This window comes from Paramormyrops kingsleyae, chromosome 23, assembly GCF_048594095.1.
Source record: "Paramormyrops kingsleyae isolate MSU_618 chromosome 23, PKINGS_0.4, whole genome shotgun sequence".
NCBI classification, from domain to species: Eukaryota; Metazoa; Chordata; class Actinopteri; order Osteoglossiformes; family Mormyridae; genus Paramormyrops; species Paramormyrops kingsleyae.
In genome coordinates this window covers 13,684,886-13,703,226 of record NC_132819.1, presented here as the reverse complement: position 1 = coordinate 13,703,226, position 18,341 = coordinate 13,684,886, and the positions used below count along the sequence as shown (strand labels likewise).

The following is an 18,341-nucleotide window of genomic DNA, read 5'->3' as shown; positions in this document are numbered from 1 at the left end:
TTGCATGTCGAGGTATGTAATTACAGACTTGAAAATTTATTTCCTGCACTTACCCTGCAGTCTGCAATAACAGCTCTCCTCTCGTCTTATAGGGATCTTTAAAAAAGTCCCTCCAAACTTCACTTTCATTGTTTTTAGTTGATTGCTGCTATGCATCACAAGCCAAGCATGCTTCACGCTGATTTACAGATATATGGGCTTTTTTATGGAGATTTTTAATATTTTAATGAATCTGGCGCTCTTTAACTTGAGCAGCACAGTTAAAATCTACACCCAGATGGTAAATAATTTCATTGTGCCTCTCATCCATGAGAACTTGCTGAAATTTTCCCAAATCAGCTCCTTTGGGGATGCAGTGGCTAATGTTTGGACTGATCCCTCTGGTCACAGTACAATGCTGTCTCTTCAACAGACAGGTGACTCCACATTATAATTATACCTCTGGGCTCTTCTTCCTCTGTTATTCTACAACATACCACTCATTGTCCTCTAAAGCATCATAATAATAGTAGTAATAATAATAATAAAAGTAATTATTATTGTTATTGTATATATATTAATTCTTGGATAAGCTAATAATAAAAGGTGCCTATATTTTACAGAGTGTATTACATCAAATAAGCTATATTGCACTAATTTTCTAAGACCAAGGAAGCAGAAAGAATAAGGATTGCAGTGAAGAGTCTGAGTCATGAGTTTTGGTCAGTAGGAAGAGTGTTCATCTGAGCATGTTTAGTATAGGCAAGCATGAGTATTTTCTGACAGACCTTCTCATCCCTGATGTTACAGCGCATGTCAGCCAAGTCTATCGATTGTGACTATCAAAGGGGACAAAGAGTGTGAGACAGAAAATCACTGAACCTACAAATCATCAGCGACAAACCCCAGGAAAGACAATCAAAGGGAATCTCCCATATGGCATTGCCGATGAGGCCAGCGACGATGCTTCCGCTGACGGCAAGAGACTAGCTTCAGAATTATGGACGTCAACAATAAAGAGGGTCCTACCTTCTCTTTGTCTCTCATGGAGCCTTTTCCCAGAATGGACATCTTTGTCAGTGTGTCCTCTTGTAGCCTTTTTAATGAGTTTCCCCTTGGTCCAAGCAGTTTGCCAACAAAGTTAAACTAAAAAAAAAGAAAAAAAAAACAGTTATCACAGTATATTAGCAGTATACATGGGGAAAATGGGCAGAAAGTGGCATGAAAATTGGATTATATTTCTAGCTAGGTATGCACCAGCTTTCTGTTTTTATAGCATCTGCGGGAGGCAAAATGGTTCATAACCCAAGTAAGATACTGACTGGTTATCTAATCAGGGTCACACAAGACTTTTTCCACTGCAGCACAAAATGTTGCTGGAATAAAAATACATTGACCGATCTCGTTACTTCCCCCTTGGCCATCTCCACGATGCAAGGTAGCCGAGCTCTTAGTTTTTTTACCTCTGTGTTCAGTATTCTGCATACCCAAGGAGGCTGGCCAGAATCAGCTAAAACACGGCCAATAGCACAATGCCGCCCACCCAGCCAGTCTGACTCACAGTATGCCACCCTTGGTTCAGCTCGGATGGCATGTCATTGGCATGCCAGATGTAACTATAGGATGATACAGTTCCTAGCAAAGAGAATGATGTTTTCCAGTATCGGCAGTTCCTTCAAGGCATGTTTCATTTTTCATTCCTTGTACGTCATTAAAATGAATCCTAATCCCATGTCTAGTCATAAATGCCATATCGGACATACCCTTTGTGTAATGAGACAAAAACACTCCTGAATTTGGTACACTGAGCACACTTGAAACATTTAAATGTGGAGTTAAATCAATATTTTAAAGACATAATCTAAATTCTTTAGTCCAAAGCAGTGAGCTATGACCAATACGACAGATAAAGACCAAAGGAAAGCGTTTTGTCTCGTTTTGGGCTCCGCCCAACCGTGACTTATTCTCCTGTCTTGACGAATATTCCTGGCCATTAATTAACAGGAACAAAACACACAGCAGTCTTTGTTCTCCACCTCACCTATATCTTCTAACCCTTTGTTTCTTCTCAGTTTACTTATTAGTGGATTCCAGTAGAGCTTTCTGTAGATGAGATCTCCATGGCGGGGAAGCCTCTGAGGCTCTTTTGCAGGCCTGCGCGTGAGTGTCTGGGCTGGTTTTTGGGATACAGATGGGAGCCGTCTGTAATTAGGACATGTCTTCGCTTTTACTGTTTCTCTTTAGCTTTTACAAGTGAGCTTCATGGTGCATCTACAAAGGGTATGGCCCTGCGTGCAGCTCTTCTGATGAGCGGATCCTAGACAGGATGTGGATTTTTAAAACATCCAGAAAGGAGAAAAAGAAAATCCCACTGGCAACAACATGGGTAACGATGGGTGACAAATGTGGGAGGTCTGTCATTAATATCTGATCATTTAGCCAACTGTATTCTGCGATCGCTTACCATTATCTCCCATGCGTGTCAAAGACATTCAGAATCCATCATGCTCCTTTCTGCATCACACATGACATCCACTAAACCAGAAATGTATTAACAATGAGAATTGCTTTTAAAATCTAGCTAAACGTCTGGGTTGATAATGATTTTTGCAACCATGTAGCTATGGAATATGACATGTTACACGTGGGCTGTTCAGAGTCAAGCCGAAGCTTCAAAATATGCTGCATACAGTCACCTTAAGAAAAAAAGGGCAAATCGATAACCACAAACTCTCAATGCAGTTAAGAAAAAAAGGAAAATAAATATTATATCATTTTAACACATTGTTCCTCATATACAGATCCCACTTCATGTTATTATAATTTTTCATATGTTGTCATAATGATTTTAATATTCATTGCATTACTGGATAAACTCTGCAATGTCTGTGAACTGCATTGTAGTTTATTTAACAAAAATACAGATGCAAAGCAAACTAGCATTTAAAAATAAGCATCTTGGCATAAGTATGAATAGTCTGTTGTAAATTAAAAGGTCAAAATCACCTGTAATTAACTGCAGCTACTTATTAATGGGGATGCAGAGATTTATAAGCTCATTATTGTAGCTGTGTCTCACTGAGACCTTCCTTGGGTTCCTCGCCGCGGTGAAGACGCCGTGCTGCGCGTCTCTGCTGAGGACGGAGGGCCGGAGCAGATTAGTGAAAGATGAAACACGACGACCATTTCAGGAGGAGGCATAACCTTCGCTGAAACGCGCCAGCAGGCCTCCCTGCACCCCGGTAATTTCCCATAGTACACCGGGACTCCTCCCAGTACTCTGCAAAGCAGCACCATAAATCACAATAAATTACCATATTTAAGAGCACGGCTTCCAATCCTCTTTTACTCAGTGCCCTCTGAATAACCCACATTTAACAAAGCAGGTGTTATTTCGGCGAACATCTGTATGCACTGTGTGTGTAAAAGTATATCATTTTTTAATGTCCCCGTTTGTTTATTTACATAAATATGTGTAATTAGAATGAACAACTCTATTTGCCAGAATCTGAACTGGCATCTGTGACGATTTATTTGATTATTGATTACTAGTAAGTATTACTGCAAATGATCGGCCACGTAAAACACAATATGCAACACGCATTGCAGTACGGATTACTGACCAAAATGGTTAGTGAAGCAAACTCTCAACTGACCCAACAACCCCCCCTCCCCCACTATAATGTCTGCCCTGATCATATATTAGTCAATTAGTCATTACTATAAATATTATACTAAATATTAAAATATTCAGAACACAGTACAAAACATTCACAATGGTTGCTAATTTCAATCTCTACTTAGCCGTGCATCCAGAACCTTCAACTGTGTAACTATTAGCCTAGTGATGCTTAGAAAGCAATGTTGACAAAAACTGGTTTTAACAGTTTTCACCAGGTGCACCCTGTTCTGAAATACAATAAATAAATAGAAAGTAAAGCTAACAAAGTGCCATGATTAAAATATGAGTAGGGTACTCAGCATTGCATTACTGCTTTGTGTTACATTACATGTGCAATACAAACGCACCAACAAAAGCCAGAACATCCTCATAGCAGGAAAGCACATCTATAAACTCCCTACAGTTTCCTTTGTTGTCAGTTTTCACTCTCATCATATCTTCTAAATGCCAGCTCCTGCTGGATAAAATCAAAATAAAATTGATCAGCTTTTTCAGAATCTCATGGTTTTTCCTCACCATGCCGTTGTATTTAGCTAACTGTAAATGCACGCCTACGTCAATCAAATTATCAGCCCTCACTTGGGCTGCTACTCTCAATCTGAAAAAATAAGGTGAGATCACCCCCTTCCCCATCTCCCCAGATACACAACAATAATATTTGTAGCGGGATCGATTGCGCAGTCCAAAAATAAGAGACAACTTGTATCCTATGTCATTTTGAAACAGCATTTTATTTCATCACATAATAAACAGGATAGGTGCAAACTCTAATGCTCACATTTCCCAAAAGACTTAATTGCATGACTGTACGGACGTGTTTCTTTTGCACAATAAAAAATCTGAATTTAACAATGAAAATTCTTTTTGACAGTATACACTGTATTACCTACAATAAACCAGAGCAGTATTTACAAACTTAAGTAAGTTTAAACTCTTTCCTCTTTAACTTAGGGTATACCAATTCTTTGTCCACAAACCAACAAGGTATAATGTGACGTGGGCTGTATGTCTGAATGGATGAGACAGTAGGAAACAGGACTCGGATGACATACTGTATGACATTCTTCGAAATTCCAGAGTGTGCAACCGATGGACACTACGGTATCCCACAAGGCCACTGCATCAGCAAACAGAGATGAAGGGTGTGTCCAAAATGGCATACCTACACAATAGGCACTGAATTTTGACATAAGCCATGTGAAGCATGCTTCACTGGCTGGGTTTAAAAATGCGTTATATATTATAACAATCCAATCAGTTACTAAATTGATGGTGATGAGAAATACATTGAAGTCAATGATCTCAGTGAGACAGCAAATGTTTTGCTTCACTGAAGTTCCTCTTATCAAGCTAAGAGCGATGTTGCTTTGCACAATACTTTGTCAGACATTTTTTGAAGAGCCACACTTTGTTGGTTTCACATGAAAATGGTCATTGTGACTATACACTGGTATTAAAATGATATTTAATGTGATATGAATGTTACTGTTTCTTTGGTGAAACCCTGCTTCACTAATTATCTTAAAAATGGCATTAGCCTACATGTGTATAATATTTTTATTATTAATATTCATAAATGCCTAATGGGTAATGAGCAGAAAGCTTATTGTTAAGGACTTTTAACTTTGAACTAGTACCATCCACTCAGGGTCGCGGTGATCTTGGAGTCTATCCCATGCAGAACAGGGAACGACCTTAGATACATTCCTTAGAGCAATGTTTCCCAGTCCGGTGTTTCCCAGTCCGGTCCTCGGGGACCCACAGCCAGTCCACACTTTTGCTCTCTCTGAGCTCCCTGTCAGACAGTCCACATTTTTGGAAAAACGTGGACTGTCGGTGGGTCCCCAAGGACCGGAGTGGGGAACACTGCCTTACAGAATCAACTCTCTGAAATTGATCGATATTGTGTCTACTACAATACAAACATTGACGAGTCAGGACTTACACTGCTGTCTCATTAGAATATGTGCATCTGAACCTATGTCTGTCTGTGTGTGTGTGTGTGTAGGTGTGCGTTTGTGTGTGTAGGTGTGTACTCATGTATATGTTTGTTCCTCCAAGACAGAAGTCAAGCTTGAGAATCTTACATCATCCAACATCATGTTATTTTTCCTGTGGGGTGTACCATGAAGTAAGTATTACATAGCCAGGTTAACTAACCCTTATCACCTCTCGGCAATCCTTATCGTCCCCCCACCCCATCCCATCCCCGCCGGCAAATTCCATCCAATCCTGGCAAGGGGCTGCAAAGGGGATAAAAAAGAGGGATGAAACAGATCAAAAAGAAAATCTGCGGTATTACCCATCCCTACTATTTTGTAAAGGGGCAACTCTTATATACAGTATGTTTTTTTTTTTGGTTAAAAAGCAGAACTTATGCCTCTTTTAATCCGATTTCCTGCTCTTAAACCTGCTGAAGCTGTTTAGGTGTGCAGCGCAAATTCTCATGGCAATATACCCCGTTTAAAATTGAGCTACGATTCGTAATACCGAAAACTCGGGAATGAGCCTCAAGAAACCTCAGTAAGCCAGTAAACTCTCTTTGTAGTAGCCTACACTCCGCTGGTGTAACTTTTAAAAATAAAGGAAGTGTGTACTTGTTAACAGGGTGTTAGAACTGAAGAGTAACATAAAGATTCTCTGTACGTGTTCCATATTCTGGGATGGCCTCCTTACAGCTGGTGTTAAATTATTGAGGAACATCTGCCACAGACTAGTTGATGTAGTATGAGCAGTACTCAGTGTGCTGAGCTGCTATAAGACAGTACGGAGTCAACACCAAATGTTTTATGCACATCTTATTTTCAAAACTTGGCCTTATTTTGCGGAGCAGATCACTGCTTTTCTAACAATGGCCTTTGATCACTGTGAGTGACTATCGGGATGAAGTGTTAAGGCCGAATATAAAAGAAAATGATTAGCACAGGGGAAAATAAGAATTTCATTAAACATATACTATGCTAATTAAATTTCAAATTTGTGGGGTCATTTTCAATGTGATTTGTCCATCATATATTCCCTATCAGGGGGAAATTTTATTATAGTGATTCAGACTGTAAAGTTTTCCAGTGTTGCGTGTGAATCACACACACCGCTTCTACACAACTCAACAGCTGACTTACCAAATTATCCACGTGCCATTGCCTGTGAAAACGAACGCAGGCAATCCTATAATTGTTCACATTTTTTCTTAGAAACATCTCTAAATGGGTATTTCTCCGTTCAGGGGTGTAGAGTATTTAATTTGGCTTCATTCAGGCCCCCAAAAAAACACACCGTTGTATTTTAATTATTAAGTTGTGTATCTCCCAATCACAAACTCTCTCCTACGCCATTGTTGTCTTTGTTTAGTTTTAGTAAAGACGGCAAAAAAAAAAACAGGAAAACAATGAGCCTGTAATCCGATTGCATTATCCGGATTTTGAAAAAGAAGTTGAGATTAAACTGCACTCAATCATATAGCCTGTTTTCTAAAGAAAACATAATATGAAGGCTCAAGTACACATCTGGGTACATGAATGTTATCCGTTTTATATCCATGTTTGAATATCTTGCATAAATCCGACTGAATGACCTAACTGGCCGATAGTTATCTAAATACGCAGGACTTGTTTAACATTCAGTGCAGGATTACCAAGGGAAAACCTCCCTGCAATGTTGCCCTGTCTATCAAAGCCCCCCCTCCGCCCGCTGTGTTTATTGTATTCCATGGCATCAGCATGGTTCCGTTCAGATGCATCCGCACACACTCGCCGCACGCCTCTGCCCAAAGGTAATGTCTTCCTCCCAGGAGGCAAGGTACCGGAGCTGGAGCGCAAGCCAGCGAGCAGAGCGGTTGCTGCACCCTGTCAGATCCCACAAATCAAATCTGTCCCCTCTCTGAGCCACGTGTCGGACCTATAAACAGTATATTAGTCGGTCCACTTATCACGCGCGTCAATGTGGGCCGTAAATCTGCTTAGCTCTGCAAGGTCCGGCGGCTTCCTGCTGACATTACTTACAGTTCAATATGCATTTTACTTTGCGGTATCACACGTGTCGACGAGCAATTAATCCTCAGACACGTTTTATTTAGATGTGACAGCGTCGACCGTGAGGCGTGGGCGTAACTGGACAAATAAGCAAAGAAGCCCCATCTGACGGAATAACGCAGAAGTCGAAGATGCCTGTTTATAATGAAATATGTCGCAATGACAGGTATGCTCTGGTGCCGAAGTTACATTTGTGCAGGTTTTAGTGTTTAGTTTCCTCATGCAATAAAATACTTACAATTCTAAAAAAATAATGGAGGTAGGTTGATTGGTGTCTGTAAATTGTAAATTGTGTCCCCTGTGATGAACTGGCCAGTCTTCCTATGTATGTCCCACCCTGGGGGAGACACCTGACCAGGATAAATGAATGAATAATAGATGGATTGTTATTAATGTGATTAATACTATAATCTATGCACTGCTGACACATGGGGGGGGGGGGGGGTGCTGGAGCCTGTCCAAGACAACATGGGGCACAAGGCATGAGGACACCCAATACAGAATGGGCTACACACCCAAATTGCAGATGTTTGGGCTGGGGGAGGAAACTCCCCACATGCGTAGATGGAGCAATAATCCAACCCCCTGTCCTGGCATTGTGAGAGAACAGAATCAAGCCTCTTTGTGACAATACGTAATTTCACAGTCATGGGCTAGATTTTGAATAGGATGGGAGGTTGTGTAAGTGCCCCAGCGATGGTGCTTTTGGCTTTTTTTATTTTATGTGAAAATACAAAAAATACAATCAGGGAAGCAAAACATACTCCTGTGGTTCACTGGTTTCAGAGGCGGGATTAGATAACATGAACATATTCGACATGTTCAGTAGGTCCACTTCTTCAATAAGTATATGAATAATTATTAACACATATTACTCTTTAAAATTATTGTCGTCAGGGACAGATGGTAAGAAAGTGTATGTCAGTAGGACTGCTCGAATGCTTTAGTAACACAAAAGAAACATTGAGTGGTGCTTAGAGAATGGCCCGACTCAGGATCCCAAAAAGCCGGTTTTCCACTCAGTACGACCTCCTGAAAACCGCTCGTGAAACTGCAGTACCTATTTTGAAAGGCAAAGCCAATGGCAGCACCGCCGGGGGACTCAAATTACACAGCTGGGTCCAGGAGACGTCTTCAGGAGGGCGCAGCTATCAAAAGTGAGCCTGTGTTCCCACTGAGCTGCACTTTCTGCCGCGTTCAACCTTTCTCACAGCTGTGAGGAAGTTGTAGGGAAACTTCTCAAATTGCTAATCGCACGGATCATTTAGCACAACCTTATAAAGGATAATGTCAAATACGTTTTAATATCAGTACTGAGAATTTATTCAGTTATATGTAAGATTCTCAATATATATATATATGGTGATTGCTTGCATTTTATATACAGTATATGTACAGTGCATGTACAGCCTTCTTCTGGATGCCTGTATGTTTACACAATAACGTGGCCAAGATCCCAGATCTCCTCAGGTGACCTCATGTCCCACCCCACCCCCCAGGCGAAGGCCAGGCACAGGTCACCTGAGGGTGATGTGGATTTTAGCTAGGGAACCACAGTTGGCCTGCAGGAAGCTGAGCGGAAATGTGGTAAACAGAGAAAGTGCTTTGTCACTTTTAAAAGTGTTGTCGGGTCATCTTGGTACACTTGACAAATTGTCAAAGGACGGAGGTTACAGTATGTGCCATTTCACAGCATACCTAGGTGTTTAGGTATTTTAGGCAATAAAATATTATAATATTTAATATGTTTATATAGTACATGCAGGCATGATTCGCCTTATTTTCAAACTTTTCCACAGTAAAAATAACATTTCTCCTCCTGTCAACAGCCATGTGTTAAACATAATCAAGAAAAACAGGCCGCAGGAATCATAACTTACAAAAACAAGAGCAATATTTCATGTCCCTGGGCTGGTTTGTTATCATGCCCATACATCCAGCAGAGACTACTATTATATAGCCAAACTATTGTTATTTTTGGTGAGATCCACCACACGGATTTATGCTCACAAACAATGTCCTAATGCCTGCTCAGAATCCCTTCACATCAGCCGAAACATCAATGGCAAGTCTTATATCTCCGTAGGATCTTGTGGCCCTGCTGATTCTGCTGCATTAATTGGCACCGGTGAAGCTGGAAGGTGAGAGGTTCACAGTGTCACCTGCTGAACCGCATAGCTTTGTGTCTGCCTTCCTGCCTTCCCTCCCAACGGGACGCCCGGTCACATGTTTCCACAATTTGGCACAGTAGCCGCAAGATTGGGAGTTTTTGCCTTGGCAGGGCTGGAGTTGCGACATCTCATATCTAAACATCAAGTCTGGCATTCCTTCTCGGTCCCATGTCGGTGGTGATCTCAAACAAACATGTCAGTCAGTACTTGTTATTCCAGTGACAAGAGGGAGGGTTATTAAAGATGTTGTCACTTAGTCAGACAGACACATTAGCCGGCGTGAGCAGGGATCAGACTCTCGCTTCACAAAGCATACATTAATTCCCCGTCCCTGAGCTGGGAAATGCTTTTCCACAGGGAGTTTCCTTTGTATTCCAATAATTATCACTGCTTGCATTCACAAGTACAACAACAAATAATTTAGAATAATCATAAACAACCTCAAAATGTCTTATTTTTTGGTAGGGGTTGTGGTGGAGAATGCCTGCTGTTAAACATTAGATAAATATGCCAATGTACCCTTATAAAAATATATTTATTTTCTGCTGAAAATGATTTCAGTGGTCATATGCTGACAATCTTATTGGAATTGATACGTCTGGCAAGGTCAGAGCAACACACAAACGCGAAAGACAAAATGTTCAGTAAAATGTAAAACTAAATCTATTTTACTATCTAATTTAAGAGCAGTATAACCTTTTTCTAAACTGTGGTATGTTAGATCATTGAACCTATGTAAGCATTTGTAGTACTGTACCATATCAACCCATTATTCTTTAACACTTACTTTCGGGAACTGTTTGACGGGTATTAGGACTTTCTGTCCCAGTTTCATGTTCTTATTGATGACAACGTCGATGAACTTCTCGTCTTCTTTCCCTTCGTCCTTCTGAATTTTTTCGATTTCTAAAAAGGAAGACATTATTATTATTATTATTATTATTATTATTATTATTATTATTATTATTATTACATCCCCAAGTGCGAAGATCTTAACTTGGCGGAGAGACGGGATGCCAAAGAATAGTTACGGGTCTCGCCGCTTGTCACTCTCGCGCGCACCTTCCTGCCGCTCAGCCGACTGTGAAATTACCTCTTTTGGTCACGCTATAATTTAATTGGATACAGCTATAAATATAGGAGACCCATTTGTTTTATTCATCATGCTTTTTTTATCTATTACAAATCCTACAATTACACCGCTGGCTACAGTGTATGTTTTTTTTTCCATTCGTTGTAAATGGTTTATTTATTTATTTTTTTAACCAAGTACATTAGCGGTACAGATCAGGCAGAAGGGAATCTTGCAATTAAGTGCAATGCAAAGGATTTACGCATGTATAAGATATCCCGTCAACATTATATGCCAGCAATACAATGCAAGGCAATAAGATATGAAATAGATATCAAATAAACACGATGACAACTACATTGTTTCACTGCTCGCGAGTGGGCATGAGTACACTCAATTATGCCCCTAATTCCTGTTCAGAAGCCGGTGAGCCAAATCCCAGCTGATCTAGCTCTGACATAAATCTTTCAGTGTATATACATATAGTATAGTATCTCCTCTGTCACCTGCAGGCTCATCCAGGAAGGCCTTTAGGGTAGCCAATAAAAACTCCATGGGCATCCTAGTTAAATATAGTATTGAAAGCGCTTGCCTCTGTTGGAATATTTACTGAGAGGATTTGAGTCCAATCCTCAGTCCTCTTCACAAAGAGGGGACTGTTGAGGACCATTGCATCATTGCGTCCAGCAACTGTTCATATGAAGGCCATTCTTCATTCTCTGTGATAGCAAACATAGAGTATTTGGTTGCTTGCAGCCTTGTTTAGAGCTTTTATTCATCCATGCACCACATAGCCCCTCCTGTGTGTGTGTGTGTGTGGTGGGGGGATTGCCACTGCGCATATGCGAACGGCAAAACGGGGGCAAGAGGCTTGGAGAAAAACTAACAGCGACACAGCCCCCCTGTCATCAAGGTCACGAGACTGCCAGTGGATTGCCGCAAAGCTCACCTCCAACACAAACTTTGCAATTTGTGCCCTTAGAACAAACTGTGCCAATTTCGCATCACAATTCCCTGAAAAAGGCCCCTTAATTTAGTCTGGAAATTGACAGGAGTAGCTGATGACCTGAGTCAACGGAGGCCTTCCCACAGGCAGGTTTAGGGCGGCACATCGCTAACTGCTCTAGACAATACAGCTCGCACAAGAAACATACATCACCCTGCTACCTACATAAATAAATGTACATAAATTACCTACAGGCTTTCAAGGAGAATGTCTCACTTAAAACTTCTGAAAGTGGCCTTTAAGAGAAAAAAGAAGGAAATTTAACAGATGTATACGCACTGTGAGATGGCACATCTGCCAAGCCAAGCGGATCCCAAAGGGGAATATGTCCCCTTACCTTCTAAAAAAAGCCAGGAATAACATTTAAGCTCGACCACATGAAATGGTAAAGGACCCATTTATAATTTGAGTCCCTTCTGCTGCTGGAGCAGCGCACGTAACAGCTACCCCCCCCAACCCCCCCCCCCCCGCAGACGGCAATGGATCGCTAAGGACCCCTTTGTAGGATATAATTTCACAGTCCTGTGATCCAGACAAGAACAGCACACGGTAACGCAGTAATATCTGGGCCGAATGAACCGGCAGGCCGCACGACTGGGAAAGCATGGGTGGGACGGTATGAAAGCCGCCGGTGCTGCGGCCCTTCGCGTGGAACACGCATGACGGCGCATGTGATACCGTGGAGGCGGCCATCTTGCCAGCTCAAATGTCAGATGCATGCAAATTATAGCCCAGTGTAAGATCATGTAATACCAGGCGAGATGCCGGACCTCCGCCTGTGTTACCTACTGATAATAACACATCGTTGTATGACGCCTCTGGGTCAGCTGGCCCAGAGCTTTTAGCTGTCTATCTGACTGTGATGGGGCCATCAAAGGCTTGCTTTCATCCATTAATGACCACAATTAAGATTTCACTTAGTATAATTTAGATCTCAACTTAACGCGGGCAGTCTTGTGTCATCATTCAGCGATGTGGGATGGGACACGAGTCACCCCAAGAGTCGTCTTCAGGAACAAGCAGCGTGGGCACAGAGTCCATAACACCTATTTAAATTGATTTTAATTGAAGGGAGACACTACGGGACAATGACCGCAAGCAGAGTATGGGGAATTACCAGAAATAATTGACAATGCAAAGCCAAAACAAACAGCATGGAACAGAACTTGCATGGTCATCATCATTAATTCAAATTTACAAGTTCTTGGTCAAGTAATTCCTGATGTTATCATGCTGCACTGTACATCTATAAAATATCATATTCTCTTACTGCTTTTAATCAGCCTTTGGGTAATATGTAATATAATGTATGTAGGCTTGGGTATAGAAAATAAGATGAAACGTTGTATTTAAGATGATAAATTACTAAATGTTTATTGGCTAGTCTTAAACTTTGGCTGTACTGGATAAGATTCATCTGGTTACAGGCCAACATGCACTAGGTATTCATCCTCAGCTGCTAATAAGAGTAACGGTGGCACAAAGACGCACTGTGTCCCCCATGAGAGCAGTACAATTCAGTCCACGTCACATGGCAGGTGAGCCCGAGACTTTCAAATAAAACATAAGGAGGACACAGCTGACATCTCACAGGCTTTGAGGGGAATCGTGAGTTCAAGGCAAAGCAAAAATGCATTAAAATTGTATTTAAACCTGCAGGATGTGTGTGTGTGCGTGTGTGTGTGCGAGCGCGTTTACCTATCCTTATGGGGACACAATGTCCCCATAACGTGATAAATATCCGTTTTTTTTCCCTTATGGGAACCGGTTTCCTGGTCCCCATAAGGGAAAACTCTAATTTTATAAAAATCGGTGACTGCTATGAAAAAACTGAAAATGCAAAAACTCTTGTATTTTGTCAGGTTACCTATGGTTATGGTTAGGGCAGGGTAGGGGTTAAGGTTGTCATACTGTAGTTAGCGTTAGCATTTTTCCCATTGAAATGAATGAGCGGTCCCCATAAGGATATGTTTACCCTACATGTGTGTGTGTGTGTGTTCGCGTGCCTCGGTTTCAGCTGCGTCCAGCAGGTGGTCTCCTCCATGTCTCCTCTTGCATTAAAAATGGATCGGCTCGCAAACAGGAAAAGCTGAGCGCCGCTATTTACAATTTATAAGCAGGAGTCTTCTGAAAGCTCGCGCACGCTTGACTCATCAACCTCTCGTCGAGGAGCCGAAAAGAGAGAAACAGTGCGTTTAATTCCCCTAATATTAGATCTTTTTTTGCTTTTCTTTTAAGCTCTAAAGGATTATCCCACACAAACATAAAGCAGCACAATAATGTCTAGCAAAATATTTTCGGGAAAAATTGTCACCCCTTTTCCGTTGACTCTGACAATATTCTATGAATGTAACTATAAGATGGGATGGGGGGGCATGGATGCTGTAAGGCCGGGTGAGACAATCCGTTCCCTTCACTGGTGCTTGATCACCAATCACTCCATGGGACTAACCTCTGTCTTCTCTGGCCACTCCTGACTCCTCCAGTCATGCCCCATCACTGACCGTCACCCTGCACTGCTTTTCGTTCACACAACTGTTTTAGCTTTTCATTTCCCCTCCACCACCTTCATTAAGTCCATTTTCACTCCCACCTCCAAATAAAGTTCCTGTTTCTTCCACACATCCAGGTACAGTAGTTCTCTTCCTCATTCAACCAAGATCAGATGTAAGATTCAAGCTTGTTTTATCTGAATTGTTACATTTTCCCATTACTAATTCATAATGGTTTTTATATTAGACTAATGCAACTTAAAATCTTTTTTTAAGCAAACATATTATTATCTGAGACACAAGTTTTCTAATTCATATCCATGGTCCTGCTGTTTGCAAAGAACCTAGTGTAAAATTAACCAGTAAAAACATACACCTGCAGAAATGGCAAAGTGTAAAACTGTGGAAAAAAAACAGACTGAATGGTAAACGCAACAATTATAATGTTTCATGCGTCTGTTAATGCATGGAAAAGCGAGTGTTATGTGCAGTTATGTCAATCCCCTCCTCCCATGAACCCTGTTGAGCAGGCAGAGAGAAGCTGAACTGAACATGTATGGGACACCAATATAATTACCAAAGCAAACCTAGTGTATATACATTTTTTGTACTTTTAGACACTCAGGTGTTAATAGAGACTGTCTTGTATTTGATTTCTAGAGTTCATGAGTGTGATATAAACAGCGCATCCCTGCTGGTTGCTCTGTCCTCCCCATCAGCGTGGTCCTGCTTTGCCGGGTCAGAACTGATGTATATTCCGAGTTGCATTGAAAGGCCTCGGGTCAAAGGGGACCCCAGCCAGGGCAGAGCTTGTGCGTCCATATCGACCCGACCGCTAATGCATAACAGGGCTTCACCGGCCGCGGCCTCGCAGTCGCTCCCCTCCAGTGTCTGCTCTAACAAATAGGCCATCCTACCCCGCCCTGATGTCCGCAGGCACGTATGGATTTTTTTACAGCGACTGTCCGTCCCGATGAGAACAGACGTTTATAGGATGCTCTGTGGACTGTGCTATTATATACCGGTTTCCACAGAACTCCACTGGAGTGGAAAGAGTAAGCAAATATGAAGGGGCTGGTCTTTTATTTATTTGGATACACTTCAGAGTGTGGCATGCGCGTTCGATGGAAAACCATGACGTGGCATATTTTATACATTTGCCAGGTTCTCATAAAGGCTGCCGGAAAGACGGAGGGCAGAGATCATACGTAAATCTGAAGAAATAAACAAGCCTCTAGATAGACTGATAGATAGACTGATGTATAGATAGACAGACAGACAGACAGAGAGATGTCCCTCTGAACCCACTCATATTTGGCTGAAAACCCTCTTCTTGAGTAAGATTCCCTGACTCGCTGTCAAGGTTGGATGCTGGACAGGCATCTGTTTGCCCTGATCCCGATCCGCAGCTTGTCCCGGCTTCAGTGTCTGCCAGCGGAGCAATGGGCCGACACACAATTAAATCCGGAGATTAAAATGACAGGCTGGCCCTGACAGAGCCTCTTTCATTTCAACAACCTTACAGATACTAGTTAATTCACACAAACCAGTTCCGTCTGGTCCTGTTTTCCGCTTCTTTTTTCTTCTTTTATTGTGCTGTGCAAATGATCTGAGAAACAAAACTGGCTGTGGACAAGTGCAATGCCTCATGGTAATGCGGAGATGAAAATTACAGAAATTAAAAAGTGTTGCTTGAGTATTTGATTTTTATATAAAGCAATGCTTTTTTTTTTACTTCGCATTGTCAAAGGGTTGTCTCGACTTCATTGAAGCTGCCTTTTAACGAAGAATAATTGAATGAGAATGACTGCTCTCTACTTACCTGACTTGAAATGAGATCCTCCAGTAATATTTATTAATTTAATATTCTAATTATAATTTCCATGAATTTTTTAGAACTCGAAAGATATTTCTGGGAGAGCTGAGAGAAAAATGAACAGCTTTTCATTTTACATCTTACAAATAAGTTTTTTTTTTTCTTTTTAACTTCCCAGAAAATATCCGTGTGTGAAATGGGATGTGTCCTGGCACAGAACGGCCTCAGGGACTACAAGAAGACGTGCAATCCCAGAGAAGAGGGAAAATTTCTGCGTATCGGAAGAGACACTGCAAAGACAAATAGCAGGCACTTTCATTTTCAGTGTATGTTTAATTACTTTTAAAAATTACTGTGTAATGACTCATCTTGCTATATAGTTGTCTGGAGACTCATATGTCAGATTTATTTTATTTGCCAATGCACTTACATCTCAGAACAAAATAAATTAATAATTTACTAGTAGGCAAACTCAGCCTTGACTCTCCTTTTTAAATGGACTTTCAGAAATTGTCTTCTGGGTTACCATAATTTTAATTACAGCACACATCCCATTGTACAATTCTGTCATGTGACCCTGGCATATTTTTTTTTTAAATAATAATTTTAAAATGATGATAATAGAATTATTCCTGCCTGAGTTGTTTATTTATTCATTTATTTGTTTTTTGCTGAACTCGTTTTACATAAAGGCATATGCTGCACATAACACTATAAATAGATTATCAGAGGTACAAGTGTTACAATCTGCCATATGTGTGACAAAAGCAGATGAATCCAACCAAACGTTGACACCGTATTTCCTGTAGCCCACAAAGTAGTATGAAGCTCGGTACTAATTTGACTAGAGTGATTTCACTAAGTATCAGCTTCACAGACAATTCTAAACTGGAAAATATGGCAGCACTCTCTGACAGACATAACAAGGTCACCGAAGTGAACTGAGGAGAACTTTTCACTTTGCAGCACCATGCAAAAGCCCGAAAACTCCGAGAGATACTCGCACATAAATGGGAACATTTTCCCTACAGAACGCTGCCTGAACTGCAGACATGTTGCAGACATTATGTAATCACTTGGTTTACCAACACATTTGAGACGCTTTTAGAATTACTGGCAGGATATAATTAGAACATATTTAAAAGAATATAATATCAAGGGAGGTCCAGAGCTGACAGTGATGTTCCACAACTTTGTAGTCTGAACCCTCTCGCTGCGTTTTGGATCCTTTCGAGTGCCTGTGCCTCATAGGACTATTTCAAGCCTCCGCCTCAAACCTGTTATATAGGTTAATAGGATTCCCTGTGCATAATTTAAAATATTCAGCTATAAAATATTCAGTTTCGCAACAAAACAATAGATAAGCCGCGCAGGAGCAGTACAGTCATAACCTCGGAGGGGGAATGGTTATTTTCTGGGGGGGGGGCTCCAAACGCGCATGGGGGGGCCAGGTCCCTTCCCCTTTGTGAGCCGTGAAAAGTGGCGTCTTGCAACTCTCCGGCGGCACCTGGTCTACTACCAATTTGTGACATTTGAAACAGGTGGTTAGCGGCGGTCTGGAACAGCCTTCACCGGTGCTGAAAAATGTCTTCGATTAGCAGAAGGGAAAAACCTACAATGATTCATGGGGGCAAATAAAATTCTCCAATAAAAAGAGCACTTTCATATACCTCTGAAGCCATCTTTAATTATTGCCCAGTTGGGTCCCATGTCGTTTGTGTTTATATGGTATATATAAATATTTTTTCCCTCATGATATTGCTATACAAATAGTGAGGTTTACTTCAGCTTACATTGTCTAAAAGAGCATTCCAAAATACTCATCTCTCCGTTCTTTTAGCCTCTTAGCCAATCAGGATGGTGATCTGCCCATCTCAAGAGGCCCACTCTGAACAAAGCACTTATATACACACATGCGCATTTAAGGAGATGCAGGTCCAGCAAAACCTGTAAACCTCCTGACCTTGGGCCATGACTGGGGGGGGGGGGGGCGGAGTTTCCCTGAAGAGACCAGGGCAGAATGTTCAGATACAGAGCTGGGCATCAGGTTCGAGCCACACTGGAAGACTGATGCTCACTGATTCACCAATTA

At 41.4% G+C, this 18,341-nt stretch overlaps 1 protein-coding gene across 4 annotated transcripts in view; it reads right to left on the bottom strand.

Moving 5' to 3' along the window:
* Positions 1 to 18,341, bottom strand: part of khdrbs3 (KH domain containing, RNA binding, signal transduction associated 3) — a 72,253-nt gene that overhangs the window by 30,278 nt on the left and 23,634 nt on the right. For 3 of the 4 annotated variants that reach the window (XR_002838260.2, XM_023811769.1, XM_023811770.1), the window contains 2 exons: positions 10,651 to 10,769; positions 1,009 to 1,125 (listed from right to left, as the gene is read on the bottom strand). Coding sequence is in view for 3 of the 4 variants with exons in the window: in XM_023811769.1 (XP_023667537.1) it covers positions 1,009 to 1,125; positions 10,651 to 10,769 (236 nt within the window). In the remaining variant the exon portion in view is untranslated. Of the gene's footprint in view, positions 1 to 1,008; positions 1,126 to 10,650; positions 10,772 to 10,861; positions 10,933 to 18,341 lie in introns of those variants that run through there. The other variant, XM_072705771.1, reaches the window with a different exon arrangement.